The sequence below is a fragment of the Motacilla alba genome, chromosome 4 (assembly GCF_015832195.1).
Source record: "Motacilla alba alba isolate MOTALB_02 chromosome 4, Motacilla_alba_V1.0_pri, whole genome shotgun sequence".
NCBI classification, from domain to species: domain Eukaryota; kingdom Metazoa; phylum Chordata; class Aves; order Passeriformes; family Motacillidae; genus Motacilla; species Motacilla alba.
In genome coordinates this window covers 1,987,236-2,006,614 of record NC_052019.1, presented here as the reverse complement: position 1 = coordinate 2,006,614, position 19,379 = coordinate 1,987,236, and the positions used below count along the sequence as shown (strand labels likewise).

Below are 19,379 nucleotides of genomic sequence, written 5' to 3'. Positions count from 1 at the left end.
ACCTCGCACTGGCTGTCGCTGCAGTCGGTCCTGTGTCCCCTCAAACAAAGCAGCTCCCCACACATCCCAGCTGCTCCCCAGCCTCCAGCCGCTGGCAGTGGGAGCTCACAACCACATCCCTGCAGGGCTTTCCTGCAGGATGGGACCCCCGGCCTCGGGGGATCTGGTGGCCGCAGCCTGCCCAGGACAGGCAGGATGACCAAGGGTGGGGAATCTGTCCAGCCACCCCACTGCAGCCTCTGGAAAAGGGCACCCAGGGGCGAACCATCCTGGCTGCTTCCCTCCCTTGCCCTTCAGAGCCGGTCCCGGCGTGAGGAGAGGGCTGCGTGGGGTCGGGAGGGCCCAAACCCCGGGGGAGCAGGGGCTCGGCTGGCGGCTCCCCGCGGCCCCGGGAGCGGCCGGGCAGCTCCGTCCCGGGGGGCCGGGGCCGGGCCTGGAGCCGAGCCCGGCCGGGGCGGGGGCTGGGGCCGGCCCCATGGCGGGGCGGCGGGCCGGGCCCGTCCGGGCCGTGCCGGCGGCGGGGCCGGGGCCGCTCGGTGAGGGCCGGGGCGGCCTCGGACACGGCCACGGGCACGGCGCGGGGCGGGCCGGGGCGGAGCGCGGCGGCACGGACCGAAATTGCTCGGCTCGGCACGGCAGGATACGAGACGGCGCCGCACGGCTCGGCACGGCACGGCTCGATTCGGTACGGCACCGCGGAACTTGGTACGGCTCCGTTCGGCTCGGTCGCGCTCGGTTCGGCACGGCACGGTTCGGCTCCGTTCGGCGCACCGGAGATACCGCGCGGGGCCCGGCTGTCCCGGCAGCGGCGGGGGCTGCGCCTTGCGGGGCCGGGGCGCCTCGGCGGTGTCCCGGGTGCGGGGGTGGTCCGAGCGGGTCCGTGCCGTGCCGTGCTACCGGAGCTGCCGCGGGCAGCGGGACCGCGGCGGGCAGCGCGGGTGTCCCACGAGAAGCGGAGCCCGGCGGGTTTTGGGGCTGTACCGCACCCCAAAGCGTGCGGGCTACACAGGGCGTGGAGACTCAGGATTTCCATGAGGACCGGACATGCTGTAGCTCATGGAAGAGAGAGGATGGATGGAGGGATGTGGGGCGGGAGGGCTGGCGGCGCTGGAAGGGATGATTCTTCTCGGCTGGCTTTTCGCCTCGCCTGCTGCTCTCAGAGCAGCCCGCAGCTGAGGCGGTCCCGTCCCCAGCAGGTCCAGGAAGGCTGGCTCCCTGCTCCAGGGTGCCTGGGACACCAGCCCCCAGCCCCCTGCCCGCCCCTCTGCCCCTGGGGATGGCCGATGTTTGCGCATTCCTCCGAGGTCTTTCCCTCCTGCCGGCAGCCGGTTCCTCCCAGGGCTGCCTCTGCCGAGCCCGGGCAGCTCAGAGCAGAGCTCTGCTGAGGGCCCTGCTGTGTCCTGGGGAGGCTGGGTGGGGGTAAGAGCCGCCAGGAGCTGTGCTGTGACCTGCCCTGGCTTAGGGGGTGACAGCAGGACATGGGGACATCAGGCAGCCCAAAGGGGCTGGACCTGGAGTTGTCAGTGGAGGGGAAGTGCAGCCCCAGCCCCACAGAGTGTTTTGTCCCTTTCTGCAGCAGGGTCCCTGTCCTTGCCTGGGATGGGGACACACAGCGAGGGGCAGTGAGCTCCCAGCCACAGGAGGTTGTAGTTTTGGGAGTGACACCAATCCTGCCAGGGAATCCAGATTCCTATGGTGACCCTGGGCTGCTTCCCGGTGCTTCTGCGACCAGTTTGTGGAACCATATTCCCTTCCAGACCCTGGTGGTGCTTACCCCGGAGCTCTGACCCGTGTCAGGTCCCCTCCTGAGCAGGGTGGGGGTGTTGGGGCTCCCCTGCTTCCTGCACATTTATTTGCTCCTGGCTCTCCAGGGCTGCCGGGAAGCGGGAAAAGCAGAGGATTGCGAAAGGGCCGGCGCTGGGCCCTGTGTGAGGGGGCCCTGGGGAGGACGGGAGGGATGGAGCCCTGAAGCCATGGGACTCACCAGACCTTCTCCTGCCCCGACTGCTGGGGACGCAGCCCCGTGCTCTCAGGGATGTCCTGGCATGGGACATCAACAGAGAGTGGCTGTGTCACCCCTTAACCTTCTCAAGGAAGGATAAACAGAGCGAGCTTCCTCTCCCTAGTGCTGGCGGGTTTCCCAGGTCTCTTGTGCTGCTCTTCTCTGAGTCCTCCCAGTTGTGGATGCCTGGGATGCTCCATGTCCCCCGTGGGTGTATCCAAGGCTGCTGCTGAGCGAGCACGTCCCTGAGGGGCCTCAGTGGCCCTTTCCTGCTGCTGTGGCTTGGGATGTCATCCCTGTGCTGATCAAACACACGGACTTACCCGAGGAGCTGCCTCACCGGGAGCTGCCCCTTCCCGAGCTCTGTTGGCTGTTCACTGGGGTTTTGGTGGGACAGACTGATGTCCTGCTGTATGCCCAGTGAGTGCTGAAGGACACACGTGATTTGGACGCTCCTGGGCCCAGGGCACCCCCAGCAGCACAGCTGACCCCTCTGGAAGGGGCAGCCTCTGTGCAAGATGCAGGGCACTGATGGGGACAGTGCCTGGGTGTAAGTCACCTGTCAGGGTGACTCTGTCCTCTGATCTGTCACCCACTGGGACAAGCAGAGCCAGTGGGCCAGCATGGGAGCAGTTTGAGCAGTGTCACAGCTCCTGCTGACATGTGGGGCCGTCCCCTGCCCTGAAGGGTCCTGTCACCCGTGCCAACCTCAGCAGAGCGCAGCTGAGGCTGAGGACTGGAGGGAACCCCAGGATTCTGACTCTGCAATACTCTCAGACACCCCACCACCAGCACCAGCTGTGCTGCAGGCTGGGATGTGGCTCAGGGCCTCGTGCACACCCGGCTGGGACATTCCTGAGGTTTCCTGGGCAGTGGCAAGAACCTGGGCAGCTTCCCAGCTCCCACGCCCAGCCAGCCCGTCCTCCAGAGCCCTTTACCCTCACAGTGGAGTTCTGCTGAGCATCCGTGCCTGGGGCAGCACATCCAGAGTGCCACAAGCACATCCTGAGTGGCGCAAGCCCTGGTCCAAGAGGACACTGTCCCAAGCTGGAGCTGACACCAGGGTGGTTAGGATGCTGGGGTGGGCTGCTCATTCAGAGCAAAGCCTGCGAGCAGAACGAGCAGCAGGGCAGCGGGAGAGGAGCAAACGCACGGCTTGTGCCTCAGAGAACGGAAAAAGTGATGTGGACAATGAGAGCCCTGTTAGCCTGGCTGCCCAGGACATGGACACGGGCACGGAGCGTGTTCGGAGAGGGAGGTGCTGCAGGAACGGAGCCGTGCTGTGCTGCAGGGAGCTCGCATGGCAGCTGGCCTGGGCTGGCCATGGAAAAGGCTTTAGCCCCACAGAGCACAGCTGGGAATGTCACTGGGAAACTCTGAGGTGAGTGGCAGAGCTGAGGAGCCAGGGCAGGGGAAGCGCAGTGGGGATGAGAGATGCTGGAGCAGGACCCAGGAGCAGGGATTACAGACCCTGGAGGTCGCGCTGCTGAGGCTCAGAGGGGAATCAATGACTGGCTGCACAAAGCCCAAGCACTTCTCAGGTGCCATGTTCTGGTCCTCTGTGTTTTGTTTCTCAGTGCACAGATTTGCATTTTCCTTGTAGCCAAGGATGTAGGCTGCACAGTGCTGATTTTCCATAGGCTGTCCCTATTCCCATCTCTGATTCCCCCAATTCTGTCTCTGCAGTCTGTACCAGGAAGGTGCTTTTTCCCTCCTCCTGGCACAGTTTTGCTTTGAAAAGCATGTGATCCTCACCGGAAAGCCCACAGAGTGGTGACTTCCCCGTGTAACCACATTTTAGTTCCAGCAGGTGACCAGTTTTAATCCACTTAGCAGAAGGTGCACTGATTTTGTTGCGTGCTAATTATTCATTAAAAGGTGGTGCAAGATGAATCGAATGCCTTCCAGTCTCAGCCTGTTATATCAACACAGTTACTCCAATTAACGGGACCTGTGATCTCATAAAAGGCCATTCCCACTTCCTGACACGGGCTATTTCTGCCGGACCGTGGAGATTGGCATTAACTGTGTCCTTTAGGGTTGCACTGACCCCGTTGTGAGAGTGCCCAGTTCCACAGCAGAGCATCCTGCTCGCTCAGGAGTGCCGGGGAAGCTCCAATCCTTGTGCATTCCTGAGGAAACACACCCCGAGCTGCGTGGTGCAGTTAGCACTGAGGGGGCCCACATTTGGGTGTCACGACAGCTCTGAGGGTTTACAGCCTGTGGTGGTGCCAGTCGTTGGTTTCTCTGGGTCTGGATTGAAGTCACTTGGGACCGTAGTTCGTGTTTGGATTCAATTTGTTATTTCTTATCAGTAAAACAGTCTCACTACTGTGAGTTCGGCAGCTTTTCAGTAGAAGGCACAAAATGGCCAACAATTTTTTGTTATAAGGTCTTTTCAGACTAAACTATCCAATTAAGAACTGATGCCTAGATTATTTCCCCTTTTAACCCAATAATTGATTCTAAAGAGTCCTCAATGCAGATTTTTCTGCCCAATTACAAAATGCCACCCAAACCCATGAAGAAGAAGGAAGAAGAAGCATGAAGAAGAAACCCAGGATGACACCCTGTGCCCTCCATCTTGCTTCCATCCACAACATACTAAAAATCCCAAAACCTAAATTTCCCACCTAAGTGATAAACCTACACTGCTCTCTATAATCTATTTCACACTTTGGTGGATTCTAGTCTGTCTTGAAGTCTGGGAAACTTTCTCCATGAGTGAGGGTCAAAGTCAGTGCTCCTCTGGGGGTCAGGGCATCCCAGAGCAGACAGAGAAATATTCCCAGTGCCCTGGGTTTCCACACCAGCCCTTCCTCTGGGCAGGGCAATGTCCCCTCAGTGACCCAGGGGTGGAATAAGAAGTTTTGTCACTGCTGGGAGATGGCAAACTCATCCCTTCTCTGCTTCCCAAGCAGTGTGGAGATGAGAATGGAGAATTCCCATTCCAAGCCCAGAAATCCCCTTTCCTAAGCCACTGGCAGGGCTGGGGTGGCCCTTTGCACCCTCCCTCCCTTCCTGCTGGCTGGGTAAAAGGTTCAGCAGAGCGTTTCCCTGCTGTGTGCCCCCAAACACACGTCCTGCTGGGCTCTGGCAGAACCAGAGCAGGCAGCTGAGGCACCAGGAGCCCAGAGCTGGCTCCCACCAACCCCAGCTGCCTGGGCCATGTCCCCACCAGCTCTGTGTCCCCTGTGCCCCAGTTGTGACAGAGGAGAGAGCCAGACCCAGGCTGATGTGGTTGCTCCGAGGGAGGTGATGTGCTTCACAGAATTACAGGGTTGGAAAAGACCTCCAGGGTCACCGAGTCCAACTTGTGACCAATCCCCACCTCGCCTGGCAGACCAGAGTACTGAGTGCCATGTCCAGTCATTGCCACCTCTGTGTCTGATGTGGAACGGGACCGGCAGTGCTGGTCCTTGTTATTCCTCACTCTTCCTGAGCATCTCTGCAGGCACCAGGCTCATCCCGAGGTTCTCACTGCTCCTGGTGACACCTCCAATGTCACATGTGCCCAAAGGGGCAGGCAGGCAGCAGGGCTGGGCCCGGAGGAGGCTTGTGTTGGTGTTTTGGGTGTGGCACTGGGCACCATCCTGGTGCATCCTTGCCTTGGCCCAGGAGGTGTTCTCGAGAGGCTGGAGTGTGGAGCAGGTCCTCGTCATCTGGAGAAGTGAACCAAGCAGGAATGGGGCTGATTCCTCTGAGAAAACCCTGCCCTGGAGGCTGGTGGGCAGGTGGAGCAGCTGTGCCATCCCCCAGCTCTGTGTGGGGTTTGAATTTGTTTCCCTTTCTCTGTCACACTGCAGCTAAGTATGGGAATTTTAAATCACCCCAGGAAAGCCAAAACTTGGGGGGTTTTTTTAATGTTTTCTAATGGCAAGCACGGTCTGTGTGAGTGCAGCAGGCAGGATCTGTGCTCAGGGGGGACTTGGATACAGAGATATCCTGCTTGGGGGCTGCCCTGGGGGTGTTTTGGGGGAATGCTTTCCCATCATGGAAGGGACTGGCAGGGGTGGTGGCACGAGGCTGCAGTGGACAGCGAGGTGGGCTTGGGCGAGCATCGGTCAGAGCTTGTCAACACCCCCCCTGTGCAGAAATGCTGCTCCTGAGCTACAGGATCCATGGGAATAGCACACTGGGAAGGGAGGGCAGCTCACAGAGAAGGGTTTTCACTATTGTTTGCCATGGGACTGCTGCAGGAATACCACATCTCCCTCAGGTATTCGGGGAGCCACAAATATTGTCAGAGGAATGCGAATGCTCCGGCTGCCTCGCTCGTCACGGAAGGGAGGGCAGGAGCGTGGGCTGGAATCCCCTCAGCCAGCAGCCATTCCCTGCTCCTGCTGGATCGAGCTCCTGGCCGGTCCAGCCGGGCTTTCCCTGTGCCCTGAGCCTGTTCCAGCTCCCTCAGCTCTGGCAGCTCATCCCCTCCTTCCATTCACCTCTCCTGGGCACACCCCTGTGCCCGTCTGCCCTCACTGCCCTTCAGATGTGACCGGACAGCACGGTGGGGGCTCAGTAGGGGGTGTTGGCAGGGGGGGACAGGGGACAGGGGCACTGGGCAGCCTCACGGTGCAGGAGCTGTGTGTTAGGGGCGCTCTGGCCAGGCACGTGGCTGTGCTGGTGCTGGGCAGGGGGTTTGACCAGCACAGAGCTGGGCAGGGGGGCTGGATGGGGGGAATGGATGGGGGGGCTGGTGTTCCAGCACAACCCCAGCACAACCCTGCCCCAGCACAACCCCAGCACAACCCTGCCCCTGTCTGCCCCTGCAGGGCCACACGGCCATGGGAGGCTGCGGCGCGCGGGCATGGCCGGAGCTGCTGGTGCTGCTGGGCAGCGCCTGGCTGTGGGTGGGCAGTGCCCAGCCCACCCCCCCGGGCCCCTCACGCCCCCCTGGGCCCCAGCTGAGGTTCCGCCTGGCCGGTTACCCCCGCAAGCACAACGAGGGACGCGTCGAGGTCTTCTACAACGACGAGTGGGGCACCATCTGCGACGACGACTTCACGCTGGGCAACGCGCACGTGCTGTGCCGGCACCTCGGCTTCGTGGCTGCCACCGGCTGGGCACACAGCGCCAAGTACGGCAAAGGAGTCGGTAAGAGAGGGGTGGTGGGCACAGCACGGCCCAGGCACAGCCCTGACATCTCAGCAAGGGGCAGGTTCTGTGTTTGCAGAGCGGTGATGGTGTGCTCAGGTGTGCTCGTGTGGGAGCTTTCTGTGTGGCAGAGCAGCCCCTTGGGGAGGTGGAGGCTCCGCATCTGCAGACCCCTCAGCCAGAGCTATTGCAAATTCAGGCAACCCCGACGAGGGGAGAGATGATGCATCTGACACCATCTTATCAGAAGGCTAATTTATTATGTTATGATACTATATTATATTAAAGAATGCTATACTATACTGAAGAATACAGAAAAGATACTTACAGGAGGCTAAAAAGATAAAAATGAAAACTCGTGACTCTCTCCAGAGTCCTGACACAGCTTGGCCCCAGTTGGCCAATGAGTCAAAACAACTCACACCAGCGTCCAAGCAATCACCTGTGGGTAAACAATCTCCAAACACATGTTAGCACAACACAGGAGAAGCAAATGAGATAAGAATTGTTTTTCTTTTCTCTGAGGCCTCTCGCTGCCATTCAGCTTCCCATTGAAAAACCCTGGGCGAAGAAATTGTGCTCAGAGAATGTGAATGCCACACAGAACTTTACTGCTGGCATTTCCCTGGCCTCAGCTTTGTGCTACAGCTCCTGCTGTAACCTGTGCGATCCCGGGCCATGCTCTAGGGCACCTTCCCTGCTCCCAGGGGATGCTTGGCTCCTCCTCACCCCCAGGCTGTGTCTGGCAGGGCGGATCTGGCTGGACAATGTGAACTGCGTTGGAAACGAGAAGAGCATCGGGGACTGCAAACACCGGGGCTGGGGGAACAGCGACTGCAGCCATGAGGAGGATGCGGGTGTGGTCTGCAAGGATGAGCGCATTCCAGGCTTCAAGGACTCCAACGTCATCGAGGTGAGGGGCCGATGGCCGGAGTGGGCAGCTGGTGACGTCCAGGATGCCACAGAGCACCCTGGCTGTGGGGCAGACTGGCAACTCTCCCTGGGGGTGCAGGAAAGCAGCACTGGCTTTCCTGGTTGTGCTCCCTGGAGATGCACCTGCAGACCCGAGGGGACAAGAGGCACTGAGCTCTCTGCCTCTGTGAGGTTCAGTCCTTGGCTGCCCAGGGCCAGCAGGAATGCAGGACTGGCTGTCCCTGTGCCCCACCTATCCCTGGGGACCACTCTCCTTCATCCTTGGAGATTCCCTGGGAGTGGGCTGGCAGGAGGAGGGGCGATGGGGTGGGATGTGGGCTGGGGCTGACCTGATCCCCGCAGACCGAGCAGAGCCACCTGGAGGAGGTGCGGCTGCGGCCGGTGGTGTCCGGGGGCCGGCGGCAGCTGCCGGTGACAGAGGGCATCGTGGAGGTGCGCTACAAGGACAGCTGGGCACAGATCTGCGACCAGGGCTGGGACAACCACAACAGCCGCGTCGTCTGCGGCATGATGGGCTTCCCGGCAGAGAAGAAAGTCAACAGGAACTTCTACAGGTGAGTGAGGCCGGCAGGGAGCCCACAGGGGTGGGGTGTCCAAGCAGAGCCAGGGGCAGGGGGCTGGGGATGGTGCCAGGGGCATGGGGTAGTGCTGGGGGACAGCAGAGGCTGTGCTGTTGGGTGTTGTGGCTCCTAAAATCCCTCCCACCCTCCTGCTCACCAGTCCAAGCCCCAGCTGGCCATCTGGACACTTGCTAACCAAGCTGGGGGACCATGGGGTGGCTGCCACACACAAGGCCACTCCGAGGGGAGCGCTTTTGCTCCCTGGCAGTGCTGTCCCCATCCCAAGAGGAGCTTTGCAGCCATCAGGGGATGCTCCAGCCACACCGGGGGTTGAGCGAGGGGCACGGACCTGCCGTGCCTGGCACTGTGTGTGCCCTGAGCAGCAGCTCTGGTGTTGCTCCACAGGCGGCTGAGGCGAGCAGCCAGGAGGAAGGGTCACAGCCCAAGGGTGGGCAGCAGGTAAGGGGCCAGGGCCCCATCTGCTGAGCCATGGCAGAGCTGGGCTGTCCAGCCCCACCAGTCTCTGCTGTCAGAATGGATCCGGGCACAGACGGATCCGGACGGAGCAGACTGAAGGCTTGGGCTGTGCTGGCCCAGTAGGACAAACCCCTCCACAGGGGACCTGTCCATGCTGGGGTCCCCCATTCCCCACGAGAGATGATCTCTCTCCCAGGCTGGTCACGCTCCAGGCAGAGCAGCCCTGTCCTGCTCACCAGGCAGGAGTCCTGGCACCCTGGGAGGGCAGCAGGAGGCCTCGGAGCAGAGCTGTCTCTCCGGGTGGATGGGGAGGAAGGGCTGTGGGAATGGGCTGCTTTCTGCAGAAAGCAGCACTGGGGATGCTGGAAAGGCTACGCACCCCTCCATTCCCTGCAGGATGGGCTGGCATGGGCACCAGAGCCCGTGCTCAGCAGTGCTGATGGGCGCAGTGTGGCAGGTCCTGCCCCGAGTGCCACATCTGCTTGGGGTCTGCCCACTCATCCTCTGCCTACTCATTCTTGCTGCCTTTCTGCCCAGGGGATGGTCTGGCTGCCTTTCCCCTCCATCCCTGAATCCTGCTGCTGGATCTCTTGGTGGATACAGTGAGCCAGAGCTCATCCTCTCTGGGCTGGGGTGTGGCACTTCTTTCCTGAGCCTGCCCCAGCCCCACCACCTTCCCTGGTGCTGAATGTGCCCTACACCCACTGTGAACTCTTTGTTGTGACACTTACAGGTCTGTGTCCCCAGCAGTCATCCTTGCTAGCTCCAGCAGCTGGTGATGGGAATTCAGGCAGGGTCATCCCATGGGTTTCCTCAGCTTCTACCTCAAGGTCCTGGTTGCTCCAATGTGCTGTTTCCTGGCTGGTTTGGTGCTGACTGCCCCTTTCCCAGCGAGCAGGTCCTTCCCCTGCAGCTCTGGAGGAGATGTTTTGTGTCTCCATGAGGCTGCAGTTCTGTCCCTCTGCCCCGAGCAGGAACTGGCTCCTGGGAGCCACACTGTTTTGTAGGGGCTGATTGGTTTGGGGCTGCACAGCCACAGGCATATAAAAGCACGAGGCTAATCCAGGCTGGAAAGGACCTCTGGGAGTCCTGGTCCAACTCCCTGGGTGGAGCAGAGCCAGCTGTGGGTTAAACGCAGGACTTCATCCAGCTGGCTTCTGAAACCTTCCAAGGATGGAAATTCTGCAGCCCTGCGGTCTGTGCTCCAGTATGGAACAGCCCTCATGGGCAAAAGTTTTTCCTCACCCTGAGCCCAAGCCTTTTGTTGTCAGTCATGCCTCTTTCCTCTTGTGCTCTTCCCTCCCTGCTGGAAGAGCCAGGATCCTCACAGCTCCCACCTCAGCCCTGGCTGGAACAGTCCCACACCCCCATCTCCTCCCAGGCCTCTGTCTGGCTGCTCTCCCTGGGGCTCACACCACACACATGACATCTTCTTGTCCTGGGGACCCAGATCCAGCTGCAGGATCCAGATGTGGTTTCCTGAGTGTGAGTGGGCACTGATGCTCTCTGGCTGTCTGAATCCCAGCCCTGTGCTGTGTCCTGGGGCTCGCTGGGCTGTGCATCTGACCCCAACCTGTGCTGGCCTGTGGGGACAGTGGCCAGGCTTGGTTCTGCCCGGTCCCTAGGGCTGTCAGTCCCCTGCCCTCCTTTGGGCCACTCTTCTCTTCACTCCTTGCGGGCTCTGGGGTTTTGGCTCTGCTCAGCATCTTCCTCCCTGAGGGAAACAAGCATTTGAGGATGTTGGGATCACACCTACACCTTGTATGTGCTGAGCCCCAGGCAGCTTTCCCTCATAGCTCAGCCTGTGCCAGGGCTCTTTCCCTGGCTGGCAGCAGGTCCTTGCCAGCCTGCAGCAAGTCCCACCGTGCCCCATGGCCCCAGGGCAAGCACCCTGGGGCTGCCTGTGCTGCTTGCTTGGTGCTGCTTGCCGGGTGTCCTGCACCTTGGGGACATGGCACACTGGTGGCATGGTATCTGGATGAGGACACAGACGCAACCACACCTGACCGATCAAATGGTGGCTGCTGGTGTTTGATCTTTTGGTCTGTGACGAGGCAGAGCAGGATGTGGCTGCATCCAGCAGTTTCCTGGTGGGATGCATGCAGGAAACTGCATCATTGCTGGGGAGCGTGGCTGTGTCACGCTGCCGGCAGCAGATGATGCTGTTGCACCCCTGTGTGACACAAAGGGGCTGCACATGAGTTTTCCTGGGGGCCAAGGTGCCCAGTTCAACCTCCAGTGAAGCCAGGGCTGTGCTCCCTGTGTCACTGCTGAGGGCAGAGGTGACAGCCTGAGATCCCAGGCTTCGTGATGGTTTTTTTCTATTTTCCAGGCTGGCCTCCAAATCTCAGCCTAAACAAAAGCGCAGGGAGGACGTAGGGCCCAAGAAGAGGTAAATGGCTCAGTGGAGAGCCAGAGACAGGAGCCCCGTGCAGTGCCACCAGAGCTGTGCGTGTCCCCACATGTGTCCCCGTGCTGCTGGGCGTGTGGGACAGGCAGTTGGCAAGGGGTGGGTGCCTGGCAGGCACCGTGTGTCACCCTGGGGACAGAGCAAGGGGCACAGCCAGCACGTGCAGCTGCAGGCAGGGTGGCTGGTGACACCTCCACTGCCACTGACCACGCTGGCCATGGCTCAGGGCTCCTCTCCCCTCACAGGCTCTTCACGGAGCGGCAGCAGCTCAACTACCGCCTGCACTCGGTGTCCTGCACGGGGACAGAGGTGCACCTGTCCATGTGCTCCTTCGAGTTCTACCGGGGCAACTCCTCAGCAGCCTGCGGCTCCGGCATGCCCGCCGTGGTCAGCTGCGTGCCCGGGCCCCTCTTCGCCACTGGCAATGCCCACAAGAAGAAACAGCGCCAGCAGCAGCAGCAGCAGGGCCAGGTGAGCCCTGCAGGGAGGGGGACAAGTCCTGTGGTGGCACACAGCCGGACAGTGCCCCACTCTGGGCCAGGCTCTGTGGTGTCCTGTCCCTGCACATCCCAGGAGCTGCAGCCAGCGCTGTGTTGTGCCATCCCACACTGTCCCACTCCTGTCCCTGCCCATCCCAGGAGCCGCAGCCAGCGCTGTGTTGTGCCATCCCACACTGTCCCACTCCTGTCCCTGCCCATCCCAGGAGTCGTGGCCAGCGCTGTGTTGTGCCATCCCACACTGTCCCACTCCTGTCCCTGCTCATCCCAGGAGCCGCAGCTAGCGCTGTGTTGTGCCATCCCACACTGTCCCACTCCTGTCCCTGCCCATCCCAGGAGTCATGGCCAGCGCTGTGTTGTGCCATCCCACTCCTGTCCCTGCCCATCCCAGGAGTCGTGGCCAGCGCTGTGTTGTGCCATCCCACACTGTCCCACTCCTGTCCCTGCTCCCGCAGCCCCGGATCCGGCTGAAGGGCGGCGCCAGGGTCGGCGAGGGCCGCGTTGAGGTGCTCAAGAGCAGCGAGTGGGGCACGATCTGTGACGACCGCTGGAACCTGCAGTCGGCCAGCGTCGTGTGCCGCGAGCTGGGCTTCGGCAGCGCCAAGGAGGCCCTCACCGGGGCACGCATGGGGCAAGGTGAGGCTGCCGGGGCAGAGCGGCCATATTTATTACAGCACGGGGTTCTTGGGATCTCTCCAACCCCGGCTGCTGTAGGTGTCTGGATAGCAAAGTCTTGTTAAGCTCCTCTTGTCCGGGTCCTTCAGACAGGCTCCCAGCTGTAGGGGATCTTAGCAAGCAGCTCAGCTCTTGAGATCAGCTCTTTGGTGAATTCAGCTCTTAGTGATTTCAGCTCTTTGCTTGCTAAGTGCCTTGGCAGATGCAGGAGAGAGAGGAGAAGAGTTGTATGCGTTTCTGTTGTATTTACTGGGACCCTCGTGGTAGGGAGGAATGCTGAATCTGACTCCATGTGCTCAGAAGGCTAGTTTATCATTTTAAGATACTATATTATGTTAAAGAATACTAAACTATACTATACTAAAGAATACAGAAGGCTGAAAAGATAATAATGAAAACTCCTGACTCTTTCCAGAGTCCTGACACAGCTTGGCCCTGATTGACCAGAGTCAAAACACTCACACCAGAAATCCAATGAAACAATCACCTGTGGGTGAACAATCTCCAAACACATTCTACATGAGCACAACACAGGAGAAGCAAATGAGATCAGAATTGTTTTCCTTTTTCTCTGAGGCTTCTCAGCTTCCCAGGAGAAGAATCCTGGGCGAAGGGATTTTTCAGAGAATGTGGATGTGACCCGGTTCCACAGAGGTGTCTTTATTAGCAGCTTCTGCGAAGGGTGACAGTGACAGCTCTTCTGCTGAACAGCACTGAAATGGGGGTTTGTATAGGGTATAGGGGTTTATATAGGGTATAGGGCTTTGTATAGGGTATAGAGGTTTTGGGAGACAGTCCAATAGTAAGGGTCGAGGTGAAAGTGACCTTACAGAGAGATAACATGTGTCCCAAGGTGGAAGAGGGGATTCTTTTGGTCCAGTCATCATGACTAGGCACCTCTTATCTTAGGCAGCAAACCTCTAGGGAGGCCTTGCAGGCCCTGTGGCTGCTACAGTGCCAGGCATCCCCTCCTGGAGCTGTGGAAGAGGCATTTATCCAGGCTTTGCTTGGCTGGGGTGTCCTGTGAGCACTGGGATGCATATGGAGCATCCCAATGGGACCACAGCCACTCAACCACACTGCCCCAGGCAGCAGCTGTCCAGGCTGGAATGTCCAACTCCTTCAGATCTGCCAAAAAGAGAGGGCAGCCTTGGGAACAGGGTGGCCCTGAGCATCCCTGTGTCACAGGGCCCTGATTTCTGCTGTCCTCTGGCAGGGACGGGCCCCATCCACCTGAACGAGGTGCAGTGCCGGGGCACCGAGAAGTCCCTGTGGAACTGCCCCTTCAGGAACATCACCCAGGAGGACTGCAAGCACACGGAGGACGCGGCTGTTCGCTGCAACATCCCCTACATGGGCTACGAGAACCTGGTGCGCACCACGGGGGGCTCCATGGGGCTCCCAGCAGTGGGACCCCAGGGCGGGGTGCTGGGAAAGGTCCACAGGATCCATGGGACCTTCATCTCTCCTCCTCTGCACCCCACACGTTTCCCCCTGTCCTGGGAGCTCTGGGATTTTGTGGGTGGGCCCCCCTGTGAGGAGGGGGGTGGAGGGAAGGCTGGGGGGACTCTGGGTGCTCTGTGGGTGCTGCTCTGTGAGGGGAGGAGGGGACAGCTGCTCCCTGCTGCTTTTCCTGCTGCCAGCCTGTGCCCACTCCCCAGCAGAAACACCAGAAAAAAAATCACTGTGGGACAACCAAGAGAGATTTTTTTTCCTTGTGATGAAACAAGCAAATGGAGCCGCTTGTTCCTGTTTGCCCTGGCCTATTGTTTCATCCACTTGGAGCTTTTTTTAATGATCTTTAACTCTCTCACACCTGTCATTTCTGAAATGACGCCATTTCAAAATGAACTGTTTTCCCTGCGCTGGTGAGACAATTCCCAAACTCACAGGCGATTTGTTGTCCCCAAATCCACCAGTTTTGGCAAGTTCCCTGCCAGCTAAAGCTGTGCTTGGCTCTGCTCGGTTCCTGGCTCCCCCATCCCCGTGTGCAGGCACCGCAGCACAGCCCCGGCAGTGCTGGGACAGGGGCTGGGGACAGCCCTGCAGTGCAGGGGGAGCATCACCTGTGACGGGGATGACGCTGCCACTGCCTTTCTCTGCAGATTCGGCTGAGCGGGGGCCGGAGCCGCTTCGAGGGGCGGGTCGAGGTGGCGGTGGGGGCTGGCGACCACGGGGACCAGCCCCGCTGGGGTCTGGTCTGCGGCGAAGGCTGGGGTACTCTCGAGGCCATGGTGGCCTGTCGCCAGCTGGGTCTGGGATTCGCTAACCACGGCTTACAAGTAGGTGCCAGCACCAGCTTGGCCAGGGCAGCAGCAGCCACCACCACTGCTCACGGGGCTGGGGACAGGGATGGATGGGGATGGCGGTGCGACAGGAGGTGGCACGGCGTGGGGTGTCCGCTCACGGCCCCAGGGCTTCCCCGCAGATCCGCCTGGCCGGCGGGAGGACAGAGTTTGAGGGCCGCGTGGAGGTGAAGCGAGGCAGTAAGTGGGGCACGGTGTGCAGCGATGGCTGGACCACCAAGGAGGCCATGGTGGCCTGTCGTCAGCTCGGCCTGGGCTACTCCCTGCATGCTGTGACGGTAGGTGCCAGCGAGGAGGGCCCCGGTGACGCCCTGGTGAGCACAGGCACTGACCAGCACTTCCCAAATGACCGTGGGGCTGCACGGGGACAGAGGGACGTGAACCCCTGTGGGCAGCCTGGGCAGCTGTGGTGGGGGGCTTGGCTGCAGCCTGGGTATAAGGGATCCTGGGCAATCGAGCCACCAGCCCTGCCACCCACCCTGCCTCACCCCCTCGCCAGGAGACGTGGTACTGGGACGCCAGCAACGTGACAGAGATGGTCATGAGCGGGGTGAAGTGCGCCGGCCACGAGATGTCCCTGAGCCACTGCCAGCACCACGGTGCCAGCCTGAGCTGCAGGAACACGGGCACGCGCTTCGCTGCGGGCGTCATCTGCTCCGAGAGTGAGCGGCCATGGGGGCTGCGGGCAACGGGGGCTGTGGGGGGCCTGTCTGTGGGTGGGGGTTCTGTAGAGAGGGGGTCTGCAGGCAGTGGGGTCTGTAGGTATGTACTCTGAGCACTGGGGTCTGCAGGCAGTGGGGTCTGTGAGCAGTGGGGTCTGTGGGCATGGACTCTGAGCACTGGGGTCTGCGGGCAGTGGGGTCTGCAGGTATGGACTCTGAGCACTGGGGTCTATGGGCAGTGGGGTCTGTGGGTAGTGGGGTCTGCAGGTATGGACTCTGAGCACTGGGGTCTGTGGGCAGTGGGGTCTGTAGGTATGGACTCTGAGCACTGGGGTCTGTGGGCAGTGGGCTCTGTAGACACCAGTGTTGTGGGGCCGGGGGCTGTGGTCAGTGGGGTTTGCAGCTGGAGGTCAGGGGTCAGCCAATGCCCAGCCATTGCGGAGGGCACATGTCCCCCCTGCCAGCCCTGGGCACTGCCCCATCGCTGCCGAGAGCAGGGCCTGTCCCTGAGCAGCCGCCTGTCCCCAGCCGCCTCCGACCTGCTGCTGCACGCGCCGCTGGTGCAGGAGACGGCGTACATCGAGGACAGGCCGCTGCACATGCTGTACTGCGCCGCCGAGGAAAACTGCCTGGCCAGCTCGGCCCGCCTGGCCAACTGGCCCTACGGCCACCGCCGCCTGCTCCGCTTCTCCTCGCAGATCCACAACCGCGGCCGCGCCGACTTCCGCCCCAAGGCCGGCCGCCACTCCTGGGTCTGGCACGAGTGCCACCGGTGCGTGTGGGGCGGGGGACAGACGGGGCTGGGGGTCAGGGCTGGGAGAGGGTGGTGGTGCTGCAGTGGGCTGGGTGAGGAGGGTGCTGGGCAGGGGTGATGCTGAAGGAGAGTGACGCTGTGCAAGTGTGACACTGAGAGAGGGGGATGCTGGATGAGGGTGACACCGGGTGAGGGTGACACTGGATAGCCCCAGTCCGCTGCCCAGGGTCCAGTTTTGCCTGGTTTGGCTTAGGGCTGATCCTGGATGAGCAGTGTTGGGGCTGAGGTCTCCAGGAGGCAGGGACAGGGCTGCAGGCTGTGCCCTGCAACTGAACCCTCTGCTTGCGTGGGCCAGCTGGCTGGGGACAGCTGTGTCCCCTTCCAGGGCAGGACACAGCTTTGCCCAACCTCACAGTGCTGTCACCTCAGAGCAGGGGCTGTGGGGACACTCCTGGCGGTGAGGGAGCAGGCAGGGGGCTGATGCAGGGCAGGGCAGTCTGCAGCAGGCGCTGGCTCCCTCCCACAGGCACTACCACAGCATGGACATCTTCACCCACTACGACATCCTGACCCCCAACGGCACCAAGGTGGCCGAAGGACACAAGGCCAGCTTCTGCCTGGAGGACACCGAGTGCGAGGAAGGTGGGCGACATGGGGCCCTGCAGCACCGTCCCTGCCTGTGTCCCCATGGCGGGCCCAGGCTGGGGGTCTCAGCAGGGACCAGCTGTGTCTCCTCCTGCCTGCAGATGTGGCCAAGAGGTACGAGTGTGCCAACTTTGGGGAGCAGGGCATCACCATGGGCTGCTGGGACCTGTACCGGCACGACATCGACTGCCAGTGGATCGACATCACTGACGTCAAGCCAGGCAACTACATCCTGCAGGTGCTGCACCTGACCCTCCCCAGCCCCTCCTGCCACCCTCCCAGCCTCTGTCCCTGCACCTCAGCCCTCCACACACTTCAGCCACCCATCCCTCCCTGTCAGTGGGTGTGCTGGCATGGGTCAGTGCTTGTCCTTGTGCCCACAGACTCAGACATGCTGCCACATGGGTCTTCCAGCTCTGAGCAGCACTGCTCATGGGCACATGGTGCACAGGGACGGGACCACCCCACCACATCAGCAGCCACTGGCTCCTTGGAGCTCTCCAGTACACCCAACACAGCTGGGGAGACATCCTGTGGGGCTGGGGCAGGGCTCTCACTGTCAGTGCCCCACAGGTCGTGATCAACCCCAACTTCGAGGTGGCAGAAAGTGACTTCACCAACAATGCCATGAAATGCAACTGCAAGTACGACGGGCACCGCATCTGGGTGCACAGCTGCCACATCGGTAATGGCCTCGGGCATGGCACACGGGGGAGGGTGGAGGGCAGGGACAGGACTGCAGGAAGCCATGAGGATGAGGATGAGGATGAGGATGGGCTGGGACGGTGGTGCTGGGGGCACCTACAGTGGAAGGTGCTGGCAGGGCAGCGGATGCGCCGCACCAGAGCTGACAGCCCCTGCCCTCTGCCCGCAGGAGATGCGCTCAGCGAGGAGGCCAACAAGCGGTTTGAGCAGTACCCAGGTCAGCTCAACAACCAGATTTCATAGGACCCCGGCCCTGGGGAGACAGGCATCTCCCTCCCTCACCCCATACTGGTGGGAGGAAGCCGCTGGGAGACCGGCAGGGAGGCCTGATGCCCAGTGCTGCTGCCACTGTGTCCTGCCGGGGACTGCCCAGGACTCGCCCCCGGCTGCCCTTGCCCACCTCGGGAGGGCTGGAGGCACCAACACCTGCACCTCCCAGCCTGGGGCTGCCACCCCAACCACTGGCCAGAAGAGCGTGCCCACATCCCCTGGGCTGCGGCACACGGGTACAGTCCGCGAGGTCCTGCACCCCCCACCGCTCCATCCCTCCCATCCCAGCTGCACCCCAACTCCCACTCCCCCCCTCAGCCCTGGTTCCTCTCCCCCCACAGCTCACAGCTCACCCCCGGGCCCACCACCCCCACAGGGCCACAGGAGCCCCTGGTCCCCCGGGGATGGTGCAGGTGTCTCTGCCCACAGCGCTGCCCAGGGGTGCCTCCTACCCCATCTCTCAGATGTAATTTTATTTCCTCTATAAAGTTGTAAGTTCTATTTCCCAATGGTTGCTGGCACGTCTCTGGGTTGGGATGAGGATCCTGGCAGGAGCAGGTGGCACAGTTCATTCATGTCACCACACTGGCACAGCGTGGGAGCATCCCCTGGCCCCTGCAATGCCTCATCCACACAGCCCTGGCCCCACGGCAGCCCCCAGCACCCTCCTCAGCCAGGGCTGGTCCTCTGGGGGAATCCCAGGTGGGTGAGAGGAAGGGACCAGCAGCAGCCCCACAGCACCCCGTGGGGAGGAACTGAGGAGCAGGGATGTGGTGAAGAGCTGGTTCCCCCTCACCAGATCCAGGGTGAATGTTATCGAGCAGAAATCCCATCCTGGGGCTGTGACCCTTGAGGATTGGGGTCCACAGGAGCGTGACCCTCAAGAACCGAGGTCTCACAGCAGAGGGGTTGCACAACCCAGCCGGGCTCGGGGCCGAGACACTGGGCAGGAACACTCGGATGTGACACGAGGGCCCAGGGAGGTCCAGCCCAGCTCTCACCCCTCAGCTGGGCGCTCTGACCCCACCAGCCCTTCCCCATGGCGGGGACCCCGGGGGGAGGAGGGGGCAGGCCTTGGCCCGGCCCTGGAACGCTGCGGTCAGCGCAGCCGGAGCAGCTATGCCAGACACGCCGCCATTTCCCCCGGGCCGGCCGCGCTGGCCGGGGCAGCGAATTCCTCCGGCGAGGCCGGGGCTGCTGAAAGGAGGCCTGTTCTCAGGGCAGAGCCGCCCCTTGCCGCAGCACCCCCGAGGAACTGTGCTTCTTTCATGTCCCAAAAGCAGCGGGCCGGGGCTCGGGAGCGCCGTCTCGGGCAGGGCCTGGCCCGACAGCCGCATTCCTCCGCTGCTCCGGGCGGCCCTCGCCGCTCCAGCGGCGGCTCTTCCAGGA

The 19,379-nt window shown here is 61.5% G+C and overlaps 1 protein-coding gene across 3 annotated transcripts; it reads left to right on the top strand.

The window, feature by feature from the left end:
- Window positions 1-490: 490 nt before the first annotated feature.
- LOXL3 (lysyl oxidase like 3) lies at window positions 491-18,582 on the top strand. 3 transcript variants are annotated; one of them, XM_038136481.1, is made up of 14 exons: window positions 491-685; window positions 6,775-7,096; window positions 7,846-8,009; window positions 8,372-8,583; window positions 11,722-11,947; window positions 12,429-12,609; window positions 13,865-14,019; window positions 14,754-14,930; window positions 15,454-15,616; window positions 16,145-16,388; window positions 16,897-17,012; window positions 17,117-17,253; window positions 17,589-17,700; window positions 17,890-18,582. In XM_038136481.1, the coding sequence occupies exons 2-14, from the start codon at window positions 6,787-6,789 to the stop codon at window positions 17,961-17,963; spliced, it is 2,271 nt and encodes a 756-aa protein (XP_037992409.1). In that variant the 5' UTR covers window positions 491-685; window positions 6,775-6,786; the 3' UTR covers window positions 17,964-18,582. The 3 variants fall into 3 exon arrangements, with proteins under 3 accessions (XP_037992409.1, XP_037992408.1, XP_037992410.1); XM_038136480.1 differs by lacking the exon at window positions 14,754-14,930 and adding an exon at window positions 15,077-15,232 and having other exon boundaries at window positions 496-705; window positions 17,890-18,573; XM_038136482.1 differs by having other exon boundaries at window positions 543-705; window positions 17,890-18,581.
- Window positions 18,583-19,379: the final 797 nt, after the last annotated feature.

Coding starts and splice junctions, on each gene's coding strand:
- LOXL3 (XM_038136481.1), top strand. CDS start 6,787: ATGGGAGGCTGCGGCGCGCGGGCATGGCCGGAGCTGCTGGTGCTGCTG. Junction 7,097..7,845: donor CAAGTACGGCAAAGGAGTCG/GTAAGAGAGGGG, acceptor TGTGTCTGGCAG/GGCGGATCTGGCTGGACAAT. Junction 17,701..17,889: donor GGTGCACAGCTGCCACATCG/GTAATGGCCTCG, acceptor CTCTGCCCGCAG/GAGATGCGCTCAGCGAGGAG.